The following is a 21,161-nucleotide window of genomic DNA, read 5'->3' on the forward strand; positions in this document are numbered from 1 at the left end:
ATGCAGACTGTAGACTAGTCTTGAGCTGGAATAGCTCTCCTTCCTTTTGATTTGATTTGGAATTATGCCCTGTCTTAGGCTATTGCCTCACCACACAGATCAGAATCACCTGGGAGACTCATTAGATCACCAATCACTGGGTCTTGCCTTCAGGGTTTCTGGTTCAGTAGGTCAGGGGTGAGACCAGGAATCAAAAAATTTCTAACAAGTTTTCAGATGCTGCTGATGCTGCTTGTCTGGGGGCTGAGGTTTGAGAACCACTCTTGTGGGACATGTTTTCAGAGTGGTGTGAAGCTCCCCTGCTGCAACCTTCACCACAACTCTTGGAGAGGGTAGTGCTTGTTAAGATCCAGATTCCCAGGCCAGGACCTATTGGTTCCACTTGGTGGGGTGGGAGAGACACAGAAATGGCCAGGAGTCTGCATTTTCACACTGAGGTTTGTGAATCACTGTTGTCGGGTGGGTACAGGGAGTTTTGTTGTCTGTCCACAGCCTTAATTTTTGTTAGCATAATCTAATTTACTTCCCAGCCAGGGCTCTGCATGGTCCATCTGAACTTGACTATAGCTTGCGACCTTTGTCCACCAGGCACACCAATGGCCATCCGTACTGACGTGGATTCATCACACCACCTCAGCAGCCGTCCCTGTGGGGAAACATACACAGCCATGATTTTTTAGTGCTCGTTACAGTACATTTAAGACTGTGTAAAACAAAAAAACAGTCCCAGATGGTGCCTAAACCCCCCAGGGGCTCACGATCTAAGGGAAAGCCAACAATGATGAGAGAACACGACGGGGCATAAATCAGATGCTCAATTGTGACTTGTTAGGATACACAGAAGGAGTCAAAGGGGGGGAAGTTTCCAGAAAGGCCGGATAGGTGCACTAACTTGAAAGATGAACAGGACCTCAGATGACGCTGAAGTCCAGGAGCTTCCCTGGGTGGACGGAACGGTGAGAGGGAACATGAGGCGAGAAGCTACAGCTGAGGCCTAGGCAGCCAAGGCAGAAGTGGGCTCCATCGGTCTCCTGCCCTGCCCTGCGACCCCAAGGGACCTGGTTTTGTTGCTCTGTGCCTTATGTGCCTAAGTCTCTGCTCTGAGCATCCAGAGACTTAGGTAGCAGGGAGAATGGCCTAGAGAATGAGCTGCAGGGGTGATGGGAACAGAGATGAGCGCTCCTGCTACTTTAGCCAAGGGAAATCCTGGCTATGTTGGTACCAATTCCCTTTAAAATCCCTCAGGGTCTCCAGGGTAGATTACATGAGGTGCGAAGGCTCCTGAACTGGAGGAATTAAAGTCGGCTGTTCAGCTTGTTGCCCCCTTCCCGAAAAAAGCCAATTTCAAAAACTTTTAAGAATGCTTCAGGAACCACTATATATATGTTTCTACAAAGGCCTAAAATTAGCAGTGTTTTATTTTGGATTACGAATTCCCTCCTAGTCCTCCTAAACCTGAGCACATGAGACACAGCCAGATGTCAGGAAGTGGGTGAAAAGCTGAGGTTACTGAGGTGTTGGTTGCTCAGGCTTGCGGTTTCCCCCCCTTCTCCTGCCCCCCGCTGGCAGGTGATGCTTATCTTCACTTCAGCCCACCTCTTCTTGATTGGGAAAACCCTCTTCTCCCACCGTGCCCCCCGCCCATACTTCTCATGTTGCTCTAGGTTTCCTTAATCACAGCACTTAAGAACCTGAAATACCATTCACACATAGGTGCAAAGTGAGAACTACTCTGTCGAACAGCTGCCTCTTCCTTCCAGCGAACTCGCACGGGGAGCCCACGTCACCGACTCTTCTGGAGAGCATCCAGTGTCTCTGCACAGGCTCCCCCAGGCTGCCCACACCCCTCCCAACCCGTGGATTCCTGCTGCCTACGTCTGGTCTAGGCCCCCGGTCTGCTCCACTTCTGCCTTCCGTCCAAGCCTTGCTCTACTCCACTCTGCTTTTCACACGAATTCTCCCAGGTTAAACTGTACGCCTCCTACAAGACCAGTGTCAAGTCACTACTCCTTCCGTGAAGCCCTCTCTGGCTACTATAGCCCTCACCAGTGTTTCTTTTCTGAACTCTCTGCCCCTATGCCCCCCTCCGCTCTGCTCTTTCACATGAGCCAGTCTGGCCTCTTTAGCTATATTGTAGGGCTCTGTGGGTGGGGCGTAGGGTGCCTTGTGTTCCTCCTGAAGCTCCCCTGCATTTCAAGTCATGCTGAGCACAGTGGGTACAGAGTGACCTCGTGGTGTGGTTTGGTGGAATGTGAACTTTCCCGAGTGTGTAATACGCTGGGTGATGATCACATTGGGGAGAGGTCTGGGGAGGGCTTCTCATTCAGAGACAGGAAAGCACTCAGGGGAGAGGTGGAAGCCATTAATCTCTTGGAAGATGAACCCAGAGCATGTTCTGGATAGGGATGGGCCAAGCTCCTCCCTCCTCTCCCACCCCCTCCATCCCAGGTGCTGGCCCCCAGTCCCACCTGGTGGGCAGCTGACTCCATAAAAGTACCCCAAGGAGCAGGAGGCAGCTGTTAGGAGGAGCAGGAGGATGGGCGCTGAGCATGGGCAGCAGCCGCAGTCCGGGGGCCGCAGGGGCCGTGGTTCTGGCGATAAGAAGTCCAAAAAGCGTAGCCGGCGCAAGGAAACCTACTCGATGTATATCTACAAGGTGCTAAAGCAGGTGAGAGTGGGGAGGTAACGTGTGTGCACATGTATGCGTGTGTGTGTGTGTGTCTGTAGTGTACTGGCCAAAGAGCCTTGAAAAGGCACTGGACAGAAAGTCATACTCTATATGCTCCTGGCCTTGTGGTGAGTGGACTCTTGAGGTGGTTGCACTTGATCTCAGAGGTCCCTACTACCTCTCACAGATGTTGTGCACCTGTGAAGTGCAGGAGGCATTTAAAGCCCGCCACCATGGTCCAGAAGCTTACAGGGCTTTGAACAGACCAAATGATTATGTAGAACATTAGGTGGGCTGTAATTAAAAGGGAAGACCACAAGAAAGTGTGGGGCTGAAGGGCGATTGGATGCCCAACACATTATGGTACAAATGAGAGGTACTGGTTGCTAGCGGCCAGAGCAGGGAGCAATGCACAATGCGCATGAGCTGAAGACAGGGAAGGCCTTCCAGCCACACAGCTACTCAGTCACTGAGGGGCAAGGGGATTGGTCGACTCTACAGATGGACCTACGATGCCTAGAGGCTCCATGCATTGCTGAGTCACATGACCTGGTAGCAGCAGAGGGCAGGGACCCCCCTCCCTCAATCAAGTGGCCCCTCCCATACGTACCGCCTGCTTGTCCCACCTCTTGACCCACAGGTGCTGTGGGTGCTCTCTGCTCATGCAGCCTACCAGAGCACCCACGAGAAGTACCTACTCCCGGCACTTGCACACTGCCAAATATTTTCGGGCATCAGTGGGTACCCAACAACAGTGTGTCAAGGACACAAGGCACTCTGACCTCAAAGCCTCTGCCCCACTCAGCAGAACCAGGGCCAGGGGCCAGCAGAACAGCTATGTTGTGTGGCCTGAGTCTGCCCCTGGCCTGAGCTTTATCTTTTTGTTAGAGTAGATCCTTACACATGAAGCCTGTCTCCGGTCTGAATCCCATCACCAGTGCCAGTGACCTGACAACCTGGGTCTCTAGGAACGCTCTTGTAGGGTCAGGTTGGGGGCAGGACCAGCACTGTTGTAGACTGGCCCAAAGCGAGCAGCAGGGGACAGGCTCCAGTGTCCAGAAGCATGTGGGGGGGTGGGAGGAGCACTGGCAAGCCTTGCAGCTTAGCCTAACCTTGAGGCTCAAAACTTGGAAGGGGAGGGTTGGCCCTGGGTCAGCCTGGCAACAGAATGCTGCTGAGCAAGTTCCCCATGGACTGTGAAACTTAACACCCCAGGACCCCAAGAGAAAAAGATGTGATGACAGCACAAGGGGTGTAGGCTCAGATCCCTTGCTGGCAGTGACAACCAGAGGCTGTAGGGAGAGCCCGAGTTCTCCTTCTGTCTCCACCACTGACTTGATGTGTGTCATTGGCAGTTTCCTCTCCCACTTCACGGGGAAACACTTCATGGGGAAACACTTCACATCTGCCCACTGACATGTTAGGATTGTCACCAGGCCCAGGGGAAAGTGCCTTATTTGAATTCATTCAGTGATTCACTGTACGGCCACAGATCCCAGGTGTTCTGACTCCCAGTCTGGTGCTGAGATTGTGTCACAGGAGTGTGTCCTCTGGACAATAATTTGGTAATAATCTGCCAGGTTAAGTGCATAAACCCTTGGACCCAGTGGCAGTCCCACCTCCGGGAACCTCACCCCTCGGAGTCCCTTTCTAGGAGTAATGCTATCCAAATACACTAGATAAGAAAAGCAAAATCAAAGATCGATGCTTACAAGGAACTTAAAAGCATCACTGTTTACAGTTGGAAACCACTTCTAACCTGGATGTAGTAATAAAAAAACCCAATCCCTATTTCTGTGTCTTGGCCTCTAGAAAGAGGCTGCTGAGGCAGCCTTGCAGCCTCCTGCAGGCCAGAACTTAGAGCTGGGGCTTGCCGCACCGGACAGTGCCACCTCATTAACAGAGTGGTCCCGCTGCTTCTCCAGGTGCACCCGGACATCGGCATCTCTTCCAAGGCCATGAGCATCATGAACTCATTTGTGAACGATGTGTTTGAACGGCTGGCTGGCGAGGCTGCCCGGCTTGCCCAGTACTCGGGCCGGACCACACTGACATCCCGGGAGGTCCAGACAGCGGTGCGTCTGCTGCTGCCCGGAGAGCTGGCCAAGCATGCTGTATCTGAGGGCACCAAGGCCGTCACCAAGTACACCAGCTCCAAGTGACCCAGGGCCTTCCATTAATAAAGAGTGAGCTGCTCCCATGTGCTGTGGTGATTTGAAAAGGGGAGGTGTGATGGGGGGCAAGGGTATCGACACTTTTTAGGGCTACGGGGTAGAATCATACTTATTCATACTTTTTAAATACTGCCTTCTGAGTGTGCCCCACGAGCAACCTGTGACGGTGCTTTGTAATGTGCAAAGTTCTGACTGGTAATGAGCTCTTGTAGGACTTGGGATCAGGATTCAAATCCCCGATCAGCTGTGTGTTAACTCTTTCAGGCCCTAGTTTTGTGATGCCATTCCTGGCAAAATACCATTTTTGTCCTGTGTTGGGCACGGGGGCTACATGGATCTTACCCTACAAGATACAAAATGGAAGGCTTCTCAATAATCTGGGATCTATTGGATGTTTTTATTTTCCTCTAATGTTTTCTCCTTCCTAAGTTCAGAACAATTAGGAATATTTGAGACTCTTCTTTTTCCCAAACTTTTAATATTTTTTTTGATTTTTAAAAAATATTTTATTTACTTCTTCATGAGAAACAGAGAGGCAGAGGGAGAAATGGGCTCCTCGCAGGGAGGCCAATGTGGGACTTGATCCCGGGACTCGGGGACCATGAGCTGAGCTGAAGGTAGACACTCAACTGCTGAGCCACCCAGGCATCCCTTCCCAAACTTTATGTTGAAAAAAATCTCAAACTCACAGGAAAAAATGCAAGAAAGTACAATGACCACTTATATATCCTTCACCTAGATTCACCACTTAACATCTGATCACACTTGCTTTTTCTCTCTCATTTGGCCTCTGCTCTATCCTGTGGATGTATGACTCACAGAGTCTCTCCTAAGCTGTGAGGGGATGGGGTGAAGTGGTTGCATTCAGTGAACAAGCCCAAAGTCCTTTATCTTCCCTTTGCAACTGGACAGATGGAACTTGTCCCCTTCAACTTCATGTACTGAATAGGCTCACTGTGGTGGTGGCTGGCATTTGGATGCAGTCCTGTATGCTACACATGGCTTTTTCTCGTAGGCCAAGCCTAACCTGGAGATACCATGGGAGGACCAATCACTCACATTGTAGTCCCACAGCTAGAAAGGGGAGGGCCCAGTGGATCTGGCCCCTGAGCCTTGGCTCTTCCCCACTCCCACTGTGTTTCATACCTCGCTAAGGTGTGACCCAAGAGACCCAACTCAGATCAGGGGAATTATTTTTTTTAATGTATTTTTTAAAAGATTTTATTTATTTATTCATGAGAGACACAAAAAGAGAGGCAGAGACACAGGCAGGGGGAGAAGCAGGCTCCATGCAGGGAGCCCAATGCGGGACTCGATCCCGGAACTCCAGGATCATGCCCTGGGCTGAAGGCAGGCACCAAACCTCTGAGCCACCCAGGGATCCCAGATCGGGGGAATTAGAATCTACATTTTTGACAAGATCTCTGGTAGTTTGCACACACACGAAAACCACAGAATTCGTCATCTCTGGTTCCTCTGCTGCTCTCACCTTTCTCTCCCTTTCCTTTGCCCTGTGTCTTATACGTCCTTGCTTAACATGGAATCAAAAAGATCATCCCCAGCTGACCAGTCAGGTGCTGCTGTGATGTTTTGTATTGTCCAAAGATTGGTCTCCTGAGCCCGTTAATCATGATGCAGTAACCCACAGATGGCTCAGAATGAGCCCCAAAGACTACTGGATCCCATCCACTGCTCTAAGGTCATTCTTTACACTGCATGGTTTACATGAATCACAAAGTGTGATCAGACCCCAGGGAAATAGGCATGCTTGCGCTTATCTCAAGGGAAAGTTGTGACTTTGCAGCCTGAACCCCGACCTTCCAACCCCAACTCCAGTGCCCTGTCCCCCTCACACCACACCTCCTCCAGGACAGTCATCAGTAAGAGCCAAGGAGGCTGGCTCTGCATTAAGGAATGTTGAGAAATGCAGCTGGAGAAATGAATGCCTTTAGGACTCGCATCCACTCAGAGCCTCATAGCTCACAGGGTGACTTCAAATAGCAACCACTCTTTTATTTGATCCTCAAAAGCAAAGAAACCACAACTGACCCCATACTCTGCCCTTGCCTTCCAAGGCTTGCTATGGGAACATCCTCCAAGGTTAAGTGTCCCCAGTCCTGTACCTGCTGCCCCCTCCCCTCACAGCCTTAGAACATTGGGACAATGGGACAGAACTCTTAAAACTCAGATGTTCTGGCTTTGGGGGGTGGAGTCAAGGTGGAGTCACAGTGTCTGTGGATTGCATGACCAGCTCACCAAGGGAAGTGTGCGAAGTGGGCAGCATGTCTGAGCAGTGAGTGAGAAGCAGGGCTGAAGCCCCCAGGGCCGGGAGAACAAAGGACAAAGTGCCTCCCTGGTCCTGTCAGGCTGGGGCAGGGGAGAGGCAGAAGGGATGCTGGGGCAGCCCTGGCTAAGCCCCAGACGTCCACACAGCTGCTAGACTAGCCTGTGGTACACTTGCCGTCTTCAGTCTTTTCTTGGACTACTTATTCCAGAATCAGTCTTCTCCACACTCACACCTCACCCCTACTTCCCACTCAGCATTCTAGACTACTGTAGCATCCCTGGGCTGCACCCTCTCCCTAGAGGACCGATTGTGGACTCCAAGGGGCCCTTTCCTCACAGGGAGCCCTAAAAGGCCATGCCCATCCTTCATCCTCCTTGCTAATCTGTGGATGCCCTCCTCCCAGTGATCCCAATCTCCCTTAGCCTACAGCTCTGGAACCCCAGGTTCACGGTCCTCGGAAGGCTCAGCAGTCCCCCACCCTTCCAGGCTGAGGCTCCAATCACCCCAGCCCCCCCCCCCCCCCGCCGCAGAGCTTACCAACGCCTCTGGGATTCCTCCCACGTGACCCTGCAAGAGCTGCTGGACCAAGAGCTGCCCCTGCTCGAACCGGTGCCCGACAGGGAGCGCCAGTCCTTCCATTACAGGCTGTCGTCGCTCTACCTGTACTACCTGGGGCTGCTGCGCCGGTTCGACACCCTCTACGACCAGATAGTGCACCCGCAAAAGCGGAGATTGCTGCGGCGCCTGCTGGATGGCGTGGCGGGCCGCGTGCTGGAGCTCAAGGACGACCTGGTGCGCACCGACTTGAGCGAATACCACTGCCTGGACCACGTGCTGCAGGACCTCAAGCTTACCCCGGTAGGAGCCCCACCCACCGCCCACTCCAGCGGGGGGCGGAGCGAGGTGGTGGCCTTTACCTCCCTCCACCCAACACTAACACGGAGCCGCCTCGAGCACCTGGGGCAGGAGGGCCAGAGAAGCTGGAGCTGGTCTCGGCCTCCCAGGGGCAGCCCTGGCCTTGGGACCTCTGCCAGGGATGGGGGACCCGACGGATCAGGGGATGGATGGGGTCTGATTTGGGAGAAGGGTTTCAGGAAGAGGAGGTGCAAACAAGTAGTTGAAGGAGTGGCCCAGGAGTCAGGCTGGAGGCCCCCAGGGGCTGGGAATACCCACCAACCACAGGCATTGGTGAAGACAGTCTCCTAGAGGTTTGCTTCATAAAGGATGGTTCTAGGACCAGCAACACCAGGACCACCTAGGACTTTCTTAGAAACGCAGACTCTCTGGACCACAGCTCCAACCCAGGAATCTGCTTCTGCATTTTAACAAGCCCCTGGGTGATGCGAATGCCCTGGTCAGCTCCAAAACAGAGCTTCTGCACAGGCCTCCAGCCTGCCCCAAGGGCATGGTTCACTGCTCCACATCTGAAGCAGTCTCCAGGTTTCCAGACCAGCTGAATCAAACTCAGCTATGGACTTGAAAAAACAAACTAACAAAAACAAATTCTCCAGGCCCCGCCATTCTGGGAAGCACCTAGGAGTCTGCATTTTAAGAGACCTCCACTTGATTCTAATGCAGGGTCGGGATCAGAACCACTGCCCATCACATATCATGATCCTCCAGAATTCAACTCCTGTTACATGGTGGGGCAGGGGAATAGAGGGATGATAGAGGGATGATTTTAGGGGGAATCTGCCAATAACCCATAAATCTCCCACCCCAGGGCTCTAGAATGAAGGAAAGAGAATCACCAGGGTCTGTGTGAGAGCTGAGAAATCAGCCAGATGGCTTGGATCTTGAGTCCTGACCCCCTTTCCCCATATTGCCCCAAAGGCAGACCTGGAGGTTCCAATCCCCAAATACTTCCTGCTGGAGCAGTCCACCATTCTGAAGGAGCAAGGGCTGATGCTGGCAGAGATCCTGTCCAGAATGGGACCAGTGACCTCCGAGACGGTAAGTCAAGGAGACATCTTCCCAGATTCCTCTCATACACCCCTCCCAGAACAGAGATGCCATCTTCCAGGACACAGAGAGGACTTGCCCTGCCCTACACCCACCTTAGGGGGCTCTTTGGGTAATCCCTAGCCTGCTTCAAGGATGGTCTCGTACTCCTTGAAACTTTCTGACACCACGATAGAGGACAGGACTTGGGCATGTAGATGCTCTAGGAGGACCACGTACCTAGCATGTCCTTTGGTGGATGGTCTCCCAGCGGCTAGCCTGGAAACAAGCCCTCTTTCATCTTCTGCCCCTTTGTCCCTGCTGTGGCCAGAGTTTTCCAGAAATGCACCGGACCAAGGCCATAATCCTGCTGCAAAGGGCTGAGCGGGCCAGGCAAGGCCGGCTCCGAGCCACCTTCATGCGAGAGATTCGGAAAGAAGAGGAGCGGGATCGGAAGATTCGAGAGGAAGGTTGGCACAGGTTCAGTCAGGACCAAGCAGCTATCATCATACAGAAGGTAACCCCCCAGCACCCAGGAGGAAGGTCAGGGTTGAGTCACCTCTTCCAGAAAGACTGCCTCGCTCAGCAATTGAGGACAGAGGGGAAGGTGCTTGGATTCTGTTGCCCCATAACTAGATCCTAAACTGGGGGCCTAATCAGTTAATAACCCTGTGTCTTGCTTATTTATTATTTATTCTACATCTCTATCCCCAAAAGGACTTGAAGTGGGATATCATAAAAGCCCCAGAAACAGAAGCAGCATTAAAATTAGGGGAGAAAGATCCATAATAAGGTTGCAGAACAGAGTAGATGATCATTCTAAAAACTCATAAGACTGTTAAAGATGAGTCACTAAAACGGAGTCTGAGAGTCCTGGCAGCTGCAGTAAAAGGAATCATGATGAATGGAACAGAGTTTGAGAACTGATGTGATCCAGATGTCCTCAAGGTCTGTGCCAGCTGGGTCACCCTTTACCATAGAAATAGCGTAATCACATCCCTCCCCACCCCCACCACTGCAGAAAACCCAACCCCATCCCTAGGTTTCCCTGTGCCTTCTTCCCATCCAGGTGGTCACACCTCTCCTCTGCTCTGGACGGCCATTCTGTACCTCTTCTCGGCCCTTGCTATGCACCCATGTGTGGGTATGTGGCCTCTCTCATCTCTGAGTCCTGCTGACACAGGCCTACTCTGTTAGGTGGTGGTTACCACCTTAAGGAGATCAGAAGGGCCTTCGGAAAATTCTAATGCAGAAAGGGAACCCTTTGCTCCTGCAGCATCATAGCTCCTGAGGTCCACTGCCCTGCCCTGTTGCAGGACATCTCTTTACCACCTTTTCCTTCCAGAAGCAGGCCTAGGACTGACCTTTTAGTCTCTCCCAGCTTCTTTCTCCAGCCTCAATGCTTCTGGAACTGTTTGCTAGCCTGAGGGAGGAAACTTAGAACTCATTTCCGCCAAAGCCCAAAAGCAAACCAAACAATTAACAAACTGCACCTCAAGAAGGATAGATTTTGGGGATCCCTGGGTGGCGCAGCAGTTTAGCGCCTGCCTTTGACCCAGGGCGCGATACTGGAGACCCGGGATCGAATCCCACGTCGGGCTCCCGGTGCATGGAGCCTGCTTCTCCCTCTGCCTGTGTCTCTGCCTCTCTCTCTCTCTCTCTCTCTCTGTGACTATCATAAATAAATAAAAACTAATCTTTAAAAAAAAAAAGAAGGATAGATTTTTAGATTTCTAACAGTACAGAGAGCATGCAATCTGAGTCCCCTGCATCTGGGTGACTGTACCAATGTCGGACTGGCCCACGGATGAGGAGGAGGCCCTGCCCACAGGGCCTGCTATAAAGCAAGCCCTTCCAGAAGGAAAGTCAGCCCCAAAGAGAGAGCCCCACTTCTCCCCTAAAAGCCAGAGCAGGTTTTTTTGTCCCTGTTGCCAGACATCGAGAATGTGGAAACACAGCAGACACAGAGACTGCACACTGAGGCTCTGTGATGGAAGAGAACCCACCGGGCCAGGCCCTGGCACTGCCTCCCCCTCCCCCTGCCCATGCCCCACCCCTATCTACACCCCACTAGTACTGGGCTGTCCATGGGGGCTGAGAGCGGCTGGAGGCCTGAGAGAAGAGCGCTGCGCAGGGAGTCAGGAAACCTGGCCCTGTCTCAGCCGGGCCCTAATGGGCTCTTAGACCTGAGAGAGGCCATGTCCTATCTCCAGCCTCAGTTTCCTTGGGTCGAAAAGGTAGGAATTTATCAGAGGAGCTCCAAGGTCCTTATAGCACCCATATCTATGTGCCCGGGTGGGGTGGGGGGGAGGGAATCAGGTGTATATTCCAAATGCTGTGGGGATTCTGAGAAGTGAGAGTGGGAGTGCTTCTTGGAGAAGGTGGTATTTGAACTCTGAAAAGATACAGCAGATTAGAGGGTGAGGATGGGAAGGAGGGAATTCCTAGGGGCCTGGAGGGAGCAAAGCCTTGGAGCTGTACCGTATGGGTGCCTACCCACCCCACTGTGTTCTAGGCTGCTCCTGCTCAGGAAGCCACTTGCCCACGAACTGCCATGGGAGGTATCCCCCTCAGCACTCCTCCCCTGCCTCCCACCCCAAAGCTCCCCTGGCCAGGCCTTTCCTTGCAAGTGGTGGGTGCTTCTCCCTGGGGCTGATCCCATGAACCGCATCCCTGCAGAAATGCAGTGTGGGGAGTGCCTGGGCCCACGTGTTTCCCCAGGTGTGGAAGGGTTACTTGCAGAGGAAGTGTACTCAGCACGATCGGTGGACAGAGATGGAGTTCATTGGCATGGTAAGGTCCCCTGCCTGGCCCCAGGCAGGGCTCAGGGTGGGCTAGTACATGGGGTCTCCATCCCTCTTTTTTGTCCCTGTACCCCCACCTCAGAGTGACACCCTGTACAGCCCCTCACTGCCAATGTCTCCTTCCACTCAGGATTGTGCTTGGTGCAGGTGGAGGGGCTCAGGCCAGGGAACCTTGGTTAAGGGATCCTTCAGGATTTGAGAAGGAGAGGGAAGGACCAGAAAGCTACCACCAAGCCCCGTCCCTTTCTACCCTCTCTAAAACCCTCAGAAGGATCTTACATGTGGGGCGGGATGCAGGATAGTAGCACAGAGCCTCCTGGACCTCATGTTCATGCCCTGGGCTGGAAGGAGAGGCTGAGCGCGTGTGCCTAGCAGAGGAAGGAGGCCACAAGGCTAGTAGGAACTGCCACCCCCTTGCAGGGCTCTTACAGCCTCTGGGAGAACCCCGGGGCCAAGGTGGGATGGGGCATATCCCTTTCACAGCAGTGTTTCAGGCCACAGTCTCCCCACTTGCTCTGAGGGGCCCAGATTGGCTTCTCCTCCACTATGCTGGGCATAGGGCTAAGTTTTACCTCTGAGCATGGGTATGCCGGCAGGGGAGTGTGCGGGGTAAGAGGGGATCTCCAGCACATGTGCAGGTGGGGTGATCCCACTGAATGACATCCATCCCTACCTCTCTGATGGATCTTACATCTGGCTAGTCTCTGCCAACTTAGGGAAAGGAAGCCATGGTGGGGGTGAGGGTTGTGATCCCTGAAAGGGAGCTTGGCAGTGGGCTGAGCCTGTGAAGGCCTCCTGATAGGGGGAGTTGGGAAAAGCCGGCTGGGACAGCAGAGGGACCAGAGGCAAAGGCTGAGGTGGCTCCATTCCAGGAGGCCTGGGGGCTTCAGAAGGAAGGAGGGACTGGAGCAGAGGTCAGACCCAGGGGGTTTGGAGAGCTGGACCCCCAGGAGGCAAGAACAGGCAGAGGGAGGCCAGGGTCGGGCCTTGGGGGGGATCTGAGGGGAGGCATGGCATGGTGGTGGGTGAGGAATGAGCCTGGCCACCCGGGCCCATCAACAGTGTGAGCTCAGCGTTTTCAGTAATTGTCTCTGCGCAGAGTGATATTTAAAATACATTTGGGAGCCAATGAGGCGGGAAAGTGGCTGCGAGAGCGGCTGCCAACACGGGCCGCTGGGGCGGGGGTGTGGGTGGGGGCTGGGGCCCAAGGCTTACAGGGGAGGGTGTGCTGGGGGGAACGGGCAGGGGGGCCAGCCCAGATGCATCTAGCAAACTCATTATCAGAGTAATTTACACAGGCGAGTTTTGGCTCCAAACACAATTTCTCCTGATGCAGGCATGCCCATGCCTGTCGTTCCGCGTAGGCGTGTGTGCTGTGGAAGGAGGGGGCAGGTGTGTGTGCCTGAGGCTCCCTGCTTCCAGCCCTGAGTCCTCCGGCCTCTCCTTCCCTGGGCCAGCTCCCCTCGGCTCACCAGGTGAATTTGCGTGTCATGTATCAAGACGGCCTGGGGGAAGATATCGGCAGGCTCCGCCAAATAGAGAAGGAGGAGGAATTCCAGGTGGCAATGGTGAAGACCCATGATGTCCTCAGGGAGACAGAGGGGCCTGACATGAAGGAGAAATTGAAGGAGCAAATCCGACAGTGGTTTATCGAGTGCCAGTCAGTGTCTCCAGCCTCAGCTGACCCAACCTTCAACCCCTCTTTCTCTCCTCACCACAGTGTCCCCACACCTGTCCTGTGCTCCAGACTGGGCCCTTCTCTCTATCCACTCCCATCCTGTTCACTCACTGCTTACACACCTGACTTAAACCTGGAGCCCTCAACCTATAGGACCATCTCTGCCCATGACTTCTCATTTCCCCTGATGGAAGAGAAATGCCAAAGCCAGATGGGGAAAGCATCCATGGGTGCCCCCTGAGGAGCCTCTCCTTTCTAATTTGTAATTCTCTGTTCCTTCCCTCTTGTCCTCCATCCCCATAGTCCTTTTCCTTTCTTCATCCTTCCCTCTATTTAACTGTCCATCCATTCACCCACTCTTCTACCCATCCATCCACCTACCCATCCATCCACCAGTCCATCCACTCATCGATCCACCGTCTACCAATCCATCCATCTACCTATCTACCTATCCACCCATCTAACCATCCATCCACCCATCTATATACCTATCCATCCATCCATCCATCCATCCATCCATCCATCCATCGACCCATCTAACTATCCATCTAACCATCTAACCATCTATCCACTCAACCATCTATCTACCCATCCATCCATCCACCCATCCGTCCATCTACCCATCCATCCATCTATCTACATATCCACCCATCTTACCATCCGTCCACCCACCCATCTATCTACCCATCCATCCACTCATCCATCCCTCCATCCACCCATCCACCTATCCATCTAACCTTCTAACCATCTACCCACCCAACCATCTATCTATCCATCCATCCATCCATCCATCCACTCATCCACTCATCCACTCATCCATCCATCCATCCATCCATCCATCCATCCATCCATCCATCCACCCACCTATCCATCTATCTATCTATCTATCTATCTATCTATCTATCTATCCATCCATCCATCCACCCGTTCATCTCTCTGACCATTTTATGTTTACTTAGTGCCCTTACTGGTCGGTTCCCTGATTATCCAGATGAATCTTTAGGTGGATCCTATCTGATCTTTGCAGACAAGACTCCAGAACAGGTACCCTATAGTGGGCACAGGAGACTTTTTGTGGTAGGTGGGGGTCTAAGGTTATAGACAATAGTTAGTGTAAACTGAGGGTGGCAGTGGGATCGGGGGGAAAGATCAGCTCAGTGGAAGCAGATGTGGCTGGAGGAAATATATATAGCTAGCAAGCCTGCTGGGGAGGGGAGTGCCTGTGTCTGGAGAAGACTTCTGCCAGGGAGAGAAAACATGTCTGGTGAGATTCTTTGTGGCCCCAAACCCCCACGGGCCAAGAAAGAGCAGCAGCTCTGATCAGAACACTTCATTCTTCCTGGACCCCTGTGAGGTATCTGGACCCCGCTAGTGATCCTAGTCTACCCCCATCTCGGGCCTGGCTTCTTTTGCTCCTGTGGAATCCCACTGGTCTTCTCTGAAATGTCTTCCATCATTGGTCACAGGTAAAAATGGAACTGGAGGTGCAGGCCCAGGAGAGCAAAAAAAAGAACCAAGAGAAAAATAAGGAAAAAGAAAATGAGAAAAAAGAGAGGAAACAGAAGAAAGGGAAGGGTAGGAAGAGGGTAAGACACCTCCTGGATATGCGGACCAAGTGGGCAGGGGGACAGAGTCTGAGGAGATTCTGGGTGGGAGGCTGGTCTGAGAAGGATAAGGGTCAGAGACCATGGGAGGGGGTCAAGATCAAAGGATATTTCTATTCTAGGAAGCAGACACAATGCTGAAAGCATGGCCATCCAAATTTATACCTGTGATTAATGCCAGACATGAGGAGTACATAAGTAAGAGGGGAGGGGGTTGGGGAAGAGTGTCCAGGACTTGTGAGGGCCTTCGGGTGACCCTTGGTCCTGGGGAAAGGGGTACATGCTATGTGTCTCATGAGTTGGTAGTGTGGGTGTGTGGATGTGTAGGCCGAGGGGAGACTGCCAAAAGACAGAGTGTGGAGTGTGATTCCCTGGGTGGGAGGAGTTATGCCTTTGATCCGAATCCTGTACTAACAGGCCTTGGGATCAGGCCTCTGGGGTCTGGGTAGAAGTAGCGCCATTCAGCCCTGTGAGGATGGAGGTACCAGCCTGGCTCAGATTCCTGGCCAAGTGTGTGTGAGTGTGTATTCGTGAGCTTATGCACGCACGTTTGTGTGTGTGTGTGTGTGTGTGTGAGAGAGAGAGTGTGTCCTGGGACTCTGAACTTCATTCCCCAGTCTGTCTGTCCATGGTTAGATGTGTGGAAGAACCAGCATGAGAGTATACACTCGACTCAGAGTTTTGACCCCGAGGCACTCAGGGTGGAGAAGAGGAAGGAAGTAGAGGAGGAGATCCGGATACAGGTGAGCAGCTGCCTCAGGGCCTCCCTGCAGCCCTCCTCCCTCCTCTCCCCCAGCCTGGGCCTCTGCTGCTTCCCCTCATCCTCCCTCCCATCCTCAGGCCCCTGGCCTGCCCCCTCCTCTGTAGCTGCCTCCATGCTGCCTTTTCTAGCTCCACCTCCATCCATCTCCATCCCCCTCCTCCTCTGTGGCTCTCTGGTCCCTCTCTCCCTGGGGTGCAGACAGGCTCTGAGCCCGAGCGGTCACACATCATGCCCATGAGCTCTTAAGGACCTCCTGCTATGTGGCTGCAGGGCATACCTTGGAAATATTCGATCATGTGACCTTTCCAGCACCCTGAGGTGGGTGCCCTGATTTTCCTGACGTGAGAAAACAGGCTGACATGTTACGCAACTGCTCATATCACACAGAAACAAAAGGGTGGGTCTGGGGCTTGAACTGAAAGTCAACTGAATCCATCCTGGAGCCTATCCCTTCCTTGGTGCCAGGTGGGGGCAAGGGTGAGCAGGATCTGGAATGGGAACTGGGTGTGGACCGGTGCAGGGGCAGGGGCGAGGGGAGAAATGCAAAGCTTCAGGTTCTGGAAGAGTGTCTAGGAAGGTTGTCTGTGGACACCCGTACTGCCTTCTCTGGGCTAGTCTCGCTCTTCTCTGAGGTTGCTCTCCTCCTGTCCACCCCTGCCCCAGTCCTCACCCCTCCACCTGTCCTCTCCAGCCCCTGGCTGCCCTACCACACTCCCTGCGTCCCCCCAGGTTGACGAGCTGATGCGTCAAGAGCTGAAGAACCTGCACCTGGCTGTGGACAGGGAGGAGGGGAAACCCTTGAAGCCTCCGAAGGCAAGATGAGGGGCTAAGGCGGGGACAGGAAGGGGCACACAGTGGGGGAGACGAGGAACCGAGGACAACTGCCCGATTGCCCATGTGCTTGTTTCCGACCAGAAAAAGGCTGGGAAGAAAACTGGGAAGAAGAAGGAAAAAGATCTGACCCCAGACAGGTAGCAGACCTTCTACCTTTTACATGGGTGGTGGAGCAAGCCCCGGCCTGGGAAAGATCCGACTTCCTTTCCTGGTTCTATTGCTGTGTGACCTGGAGACAGTCCCCTAGACTCTCTGACTCCCTATCCTCGTTAACAAGTGCCCTCTCTGCCACACTCACAAGATAGCTGTGAGGACCAAATAGAAGCTTGAGAAAGTGCTTTGAGAATGATGATGCAGAGTAAGATGTGTAAGGATTGTCCTCAATGCTCCCTCCTTCCTGTTCTTCCCTCCAGCCTTTTGCCTTAATCAACTCTGTCCCTACCAGAGCCATCTCCCCCTGGGCTTTACGCTGGGCTGTTGAGGAACTTGTCAGTGGTCCCTGTCCACTCACTTGACCAAAGACATCAAGCACATTGGTGCCAGCTGCTTTCATGCCATCCCTTCCAGGAGTGTGTACATCTTAAGTGTGATTTCTAGGGAGAGGGTGCTATGTCGCCCAAATGACTGGGCTTCCGGTGGTGGAACTTTGGGCCGTGAGCAGACTGATGAAGGGAGTGTGGCAGAGGGTGCTGGTCCTTACACCCCCCTCATCCCACAGAGCACCTGCTGTGGGCACACTGCCTTCTGGGCCAGTGGGTTGGTGCTGCACCTTCTAATGTTGGCTGTCCAGCGGCACTAATGATATTTTTGACCTCAAGATGTGGAGCAGGAGGGCCCCTTCCACCTTCTCCTCAAGCCTGTAGCACCATGCCACTCATCTCTGTCTCCACTACCCTTCGTCCTTGGGGCCCCCTCTGTGTCGTCCTCTGCAGGTCCGTGGAGTCTCTGCTTGAAGAGCTCGTTGTCTTTGGCTTTCTAAGGAAGAGTGAGACGGTGACCTTAAAAGACTACATTGGTGAGAGGCCTCCCCAGCACCTGCTCTCCCAGGCCGAGGAGTGGTGTCCTGGCCATGGCCTCCCGTGGCTGGCTACTACCCTCTGCAGTGAGCCTTCTCTGTAAGGGGCTCTGGCCCTGCCCCAGGGGATGCCACTCAGCAGGTAGCTACCTGTCCCCCTGCAGGTGACTTCCTCTATCTCGGATCCACTCTGAACTTGGCAAACAAGTTGCCTATGCCTTCCCTGTTTGACATACGACAGAATGTGGCCCTGTATGGAGTCCTTCGGCTTGGTGAGATGCCCTGGGGAGCGGGAAGAGCCAACAATAGCAGGTGGCTCTCGGGAGAGCCTGGGTGTATGTCAGGGTGGCTGAGGTGGGCATGTCCCCTGTGCCGTGGAACCATGCTGGACTCCTCCTGCCTTCCTCAGGCCCTGCTGGAGGTCACACCCAGGTTGTGGTCACACCTCTGAAGTCATTTGACCCCTTAACCTACCAAGGAGTCCACCTTTCCGGCCCCTAGCCCAACCCCAAGTGATATCCTATAGTCTGTCCCATTTCCAGAAGACTAAGACCTTCCAGAAATATAAAGAGATGGTGCAGAAAACAGAAAGGGGTTTGGAAGGGGGTAGAAGGCTCCCTCCCGACCCTGCACATAGCTCTTCCTAATTGTACCTGGGCAGCCGTAGGAAGTCCTTTTGGCTGCCTAGCTCAGCGTTCTTGCCTTGGGGAGAGCTCAGACACTGCAGCCAGGATCTGAACTTCATCCCACCCAGCCCCGGGCCTTTGGCCTCACCTTCCACAGAGGCTTCTACCCCAGCCCCCTCCTGGCCTATTGCCTGCCTCTGGCCCTGTTTCCTCTCTCTCAGGCTCCCCAGATATACACGCCATGGCTCCCCTCATCCGCTCCATCCTCCTGGTGGGCCCTTCTGGCATGGGGAAGAAGATGTTGGTCAAGGCCGTGTGCACAGAAACTGGTGCCAACCTGTTTGACCTGTCACCCAGCAACCTGCAGGGCAAATATCCTGGCAAGATGGGGGTGCAGATGATAGTGCATATGGTCTTTAAGGTCTGGCTCCCCCAACTCTGGCATTTCTAGTTCTCAGACCGACCACAGAGCAGGGAGGGCTTTATGCTTAGGAGGCCCCCCCGTCTGCCTATTTGGTGTGACTGCAGGAGCTGGCGAGGTCTCCCTACCAACCCCTGCTAGGAGCTTGTGGATTCTGGAAGCCCTAGTGATGGAGGACGAAGGGGGCTGTGGGGAGCAGAGGAGGTTATTTCATGGTAGAGATGAGGCTTCCCCCCAGGGAGGATGGGGACTTGGTTCACATGGAGGTGTGATGGAGGTGCTGCAGGCTGACAGGTGGGGTGGAAAGGGGGTACAGAGCTCCAGGGCCTGCCCTTGGGCCAGACACAGAGGCAACCCATGCCCAGGTACATCAGACATCAGAGCTTTCTTCTCTGACCTGTCCAGGTGGCTCGACTCTTACAGCCCTCTGTGATCTGGATTGGGAATGCCGAGAAGAATTTCTATAAGAGGGTCCCCAAAGAAGAGAAGGAGGTGCGGGGGCCTGGGTAGCGGCATGACCCAGGAGCGAGGCTAGCAGTCCTGGGCTTGTTGAAGTCAACTCCAAACCTCACCCACCATGTGGCCTTGGACAAGTTCCCTGTCTTCCTACTGCCTTTTCCTTGTGTTTAAAGAAGGACTGGCCTCCCCCTGGCCAACTCCTAGTGTCCACTCAAGGCTCAGTGTGGGCATGTGCTCTGAGAAGCTCATCTGAGTCACCATGTCTCTCCCCACCAATCCTCCCTCCCCAGAGTAGATGGACCCAAAGCGAATAAAGAAGGATCTCACCAAGGCCCTGCGACTGCTGAGCCCAGGAGACCGTGTGATGCTGATAGGGACGACTGACCAGCCACAGCTGGCAGAGATGAAGGGGCTGTGCCGGACCTACGAGCGAATCCTCTTCATGCCACGGCCTGACTATGCTTCTCGGTTTGGTGAGGCCCTGTGACGTGAGGATAGGCCTGACAAGGGACCCGGGAACCACCTTTCTTTCCATCCTCACTGCTGCTGGGAGGACTTGCCTCCATGGCAAAGAAGGGCAGCTAGACGAGCAGCCCAGTGGCCTGGGTCCAGGCCTGGCTTCATGGACATGGGCAGGCCACGGAAGACCTCAGTCTCATTTCCTCGTGTTAAGTGGAGAGGATGATTCTCACCTTCCTGGGAGGGGAGGCACTGATGGACACAGAGCTCCTTTCAGATATAGGCAGAGACACCCACCACAGCTCCCTGCCCTGTGTCCTCCCCCAATGCCTACAGTGCTCTGGAGGCAGATGATAGAGACCCAGGGAGTTCAGGTGACCCAGAACCTAGACATCAGTGCCCTGGCCAAGGTGTCCGATGGCTACACACCTGGGCACATTCTCCAAGCCATCCACTCAGTGCTGACCGAGCGGCGGGTCCTGCAGTTGTCCAAGCAGCCCCTGGTGGCCTCAGAGTTCCTGGGCCATCTGGCCAAGCTGGAGCCAATGTACAGGGAGGAGGAGGAGTCCCTGAAGGTGAAGCTTTGGGGGTGGGGGCCGTTGGGAAGCCAGGCAGGAGGGTAATGGTCCAGCACTAATCAGGGAGCCAGCCCTCTGGAGCCCCAGGCCCACAATCCCCCTTAGAACGCTCCCTCTGCTCCCCCATGGAGTTCAGCTGGGAAGGGAAGAGACCTCACAGGGAAAGGCCTGTGGGCAGGACCAGCTCACCTGGTTTCTAGGGCAGGAGCCTGAAAGTGCTGCCTTTGTATTAAGGGCCCTTGGGTGGTTGGTCCTGGCACCAGCTGACACCCACATTCCCTACCTCGGCCAGTGCCCACCAGTGCCCCACGACTGGCAGGATGGCCACAGGAGCCCTGGAGAGAGGGCTTGCCCCCAACAATGGCCGACCCCGTGGCCTGGGACACTTGGTGGGGAACGAGGGAAACCAGGACTCCAGCAGGATGCCTGAGCCCCTGAAGAGAGGAGGAAAGGGGAGGGCAAGGTCGGGAGGCAGAACCCGGGGCTAGAGCCTATGCCCTTACCCCTTTCCTCCCCCGCCACCAGGACTGGTACTTCAAGACGCCATTGGGCAAGAGGAAGGTAAAATTCATCAAGGACCAGGATGTTGAGGAAGCCAAACTGGCAAAGGAGAGGAAGAAAAGGAAGTGATAGTTGAGGCCAGAGTGCCCGAGCTCGGCAGCAGGACCGGGCTGCGCCCCGCAGGTGGAGGGCTGGGGCAGAGGCATAAATGGCCACGCAGCTCGGGAAGCAGCTCTCTCTGTGCATCTCCGTGCTTTCCACCCCTGCTCTGTGCCCCCTGCTGGTGCCCAGCCTCCCTCTCCCACCCATCTTCACCCACTCACAGCCTTCTCCCTGGGGCCCGCTGATC

The 21,161-nt window shown here is 54.1% G+C and overlaps 2 protein-coding genes across 3 annotated transcripts; both read left to right on the plus strand.

Moving 5' to 3' along the window:
• Nucleotides 1–33: 33 nt before the first annotated feature.
• On the plus strand, nt 34–4,867 carry H2BK1 (H2B.K variant histone 1). The gene is made up of 3 exons (XM_072776948.1): nt 34–1,964; nt 2,449–2,668; nt 4,594–4,867. The coding sequence occupies exons 2-3, from the start codon at nt 2,537–2,539 to the stop codon at nt 4,828–4,830; spliced, it is 369 nt and encodes a 122-aa protein (XP_072633049.1). The 5' UTR covers nt 34–1,964; nt 2,449–2,536; the 3' UTR covers nt 4,831–4,867.
• Nucleotides 4,868–6,990: 2,123 nt separating this feature from the next.
• IQCA1L (IQ motif containing with AAA domain 1 like) lies at nt 6,991–21,043 on the plus strand. Of its 2 annotated transcripts, XM_072776949.1 has the most exons (19): nt 6,991–7,135; nt 7,660–7,987; nt 8,963–9,082; nt 9,402–9,587; nt 11,792–11,863; nt 13,332–13,534; nt 14,512–14,596; nt 15,019–15,138; nt 15,279–15,354; nt 15,793–15,899; nt 16,649–16,732; nt 16,835–16,890; nt 17,686–17,768; nt 17,933–18,040; nt 18,616–18,815; nt 19,221–19,307; nt 19,570–19,747; nt 20,070–20,308; nt 20,837–21,043. In XM_072776949.1, exons 1-19 carry the CDS (start codon nt 7,086–7,088, stop codon nt 20,939–20,941), a joined length of 2,487 nt encoding a protein of 828 aa, XP_072633050.1. In that variant the 5' UTR covers nt 6,991–7,085; the 3' UTR covers nt 20,942–21,043. The 2 variants fall into 2 exon arrangements, with proteins under 2 accessions (XP_072633050.1, XP_072633051.1); XM_072776950.1 differs by lacking the exon at nt 20,070–20,308.
• The last annotated feature ends 118 nt before the right edge of the window (nt 21,044–21,161 follow it).

The sequence above is a fragment of the Canis lupus genome, chromosome 15 (genome assembly GCF_048164855.1).
Source record: "Canis lupus baileyi chromosome 15, mCanLup2.hap1, whole genome shotgun sequence".
In the NCBI taxonomy this organism is placed as follows: Eukaryota; Metazoa; Chordata; class Mammalia; order Carnivora; family Canidae; genus Canis; species Canis lupus.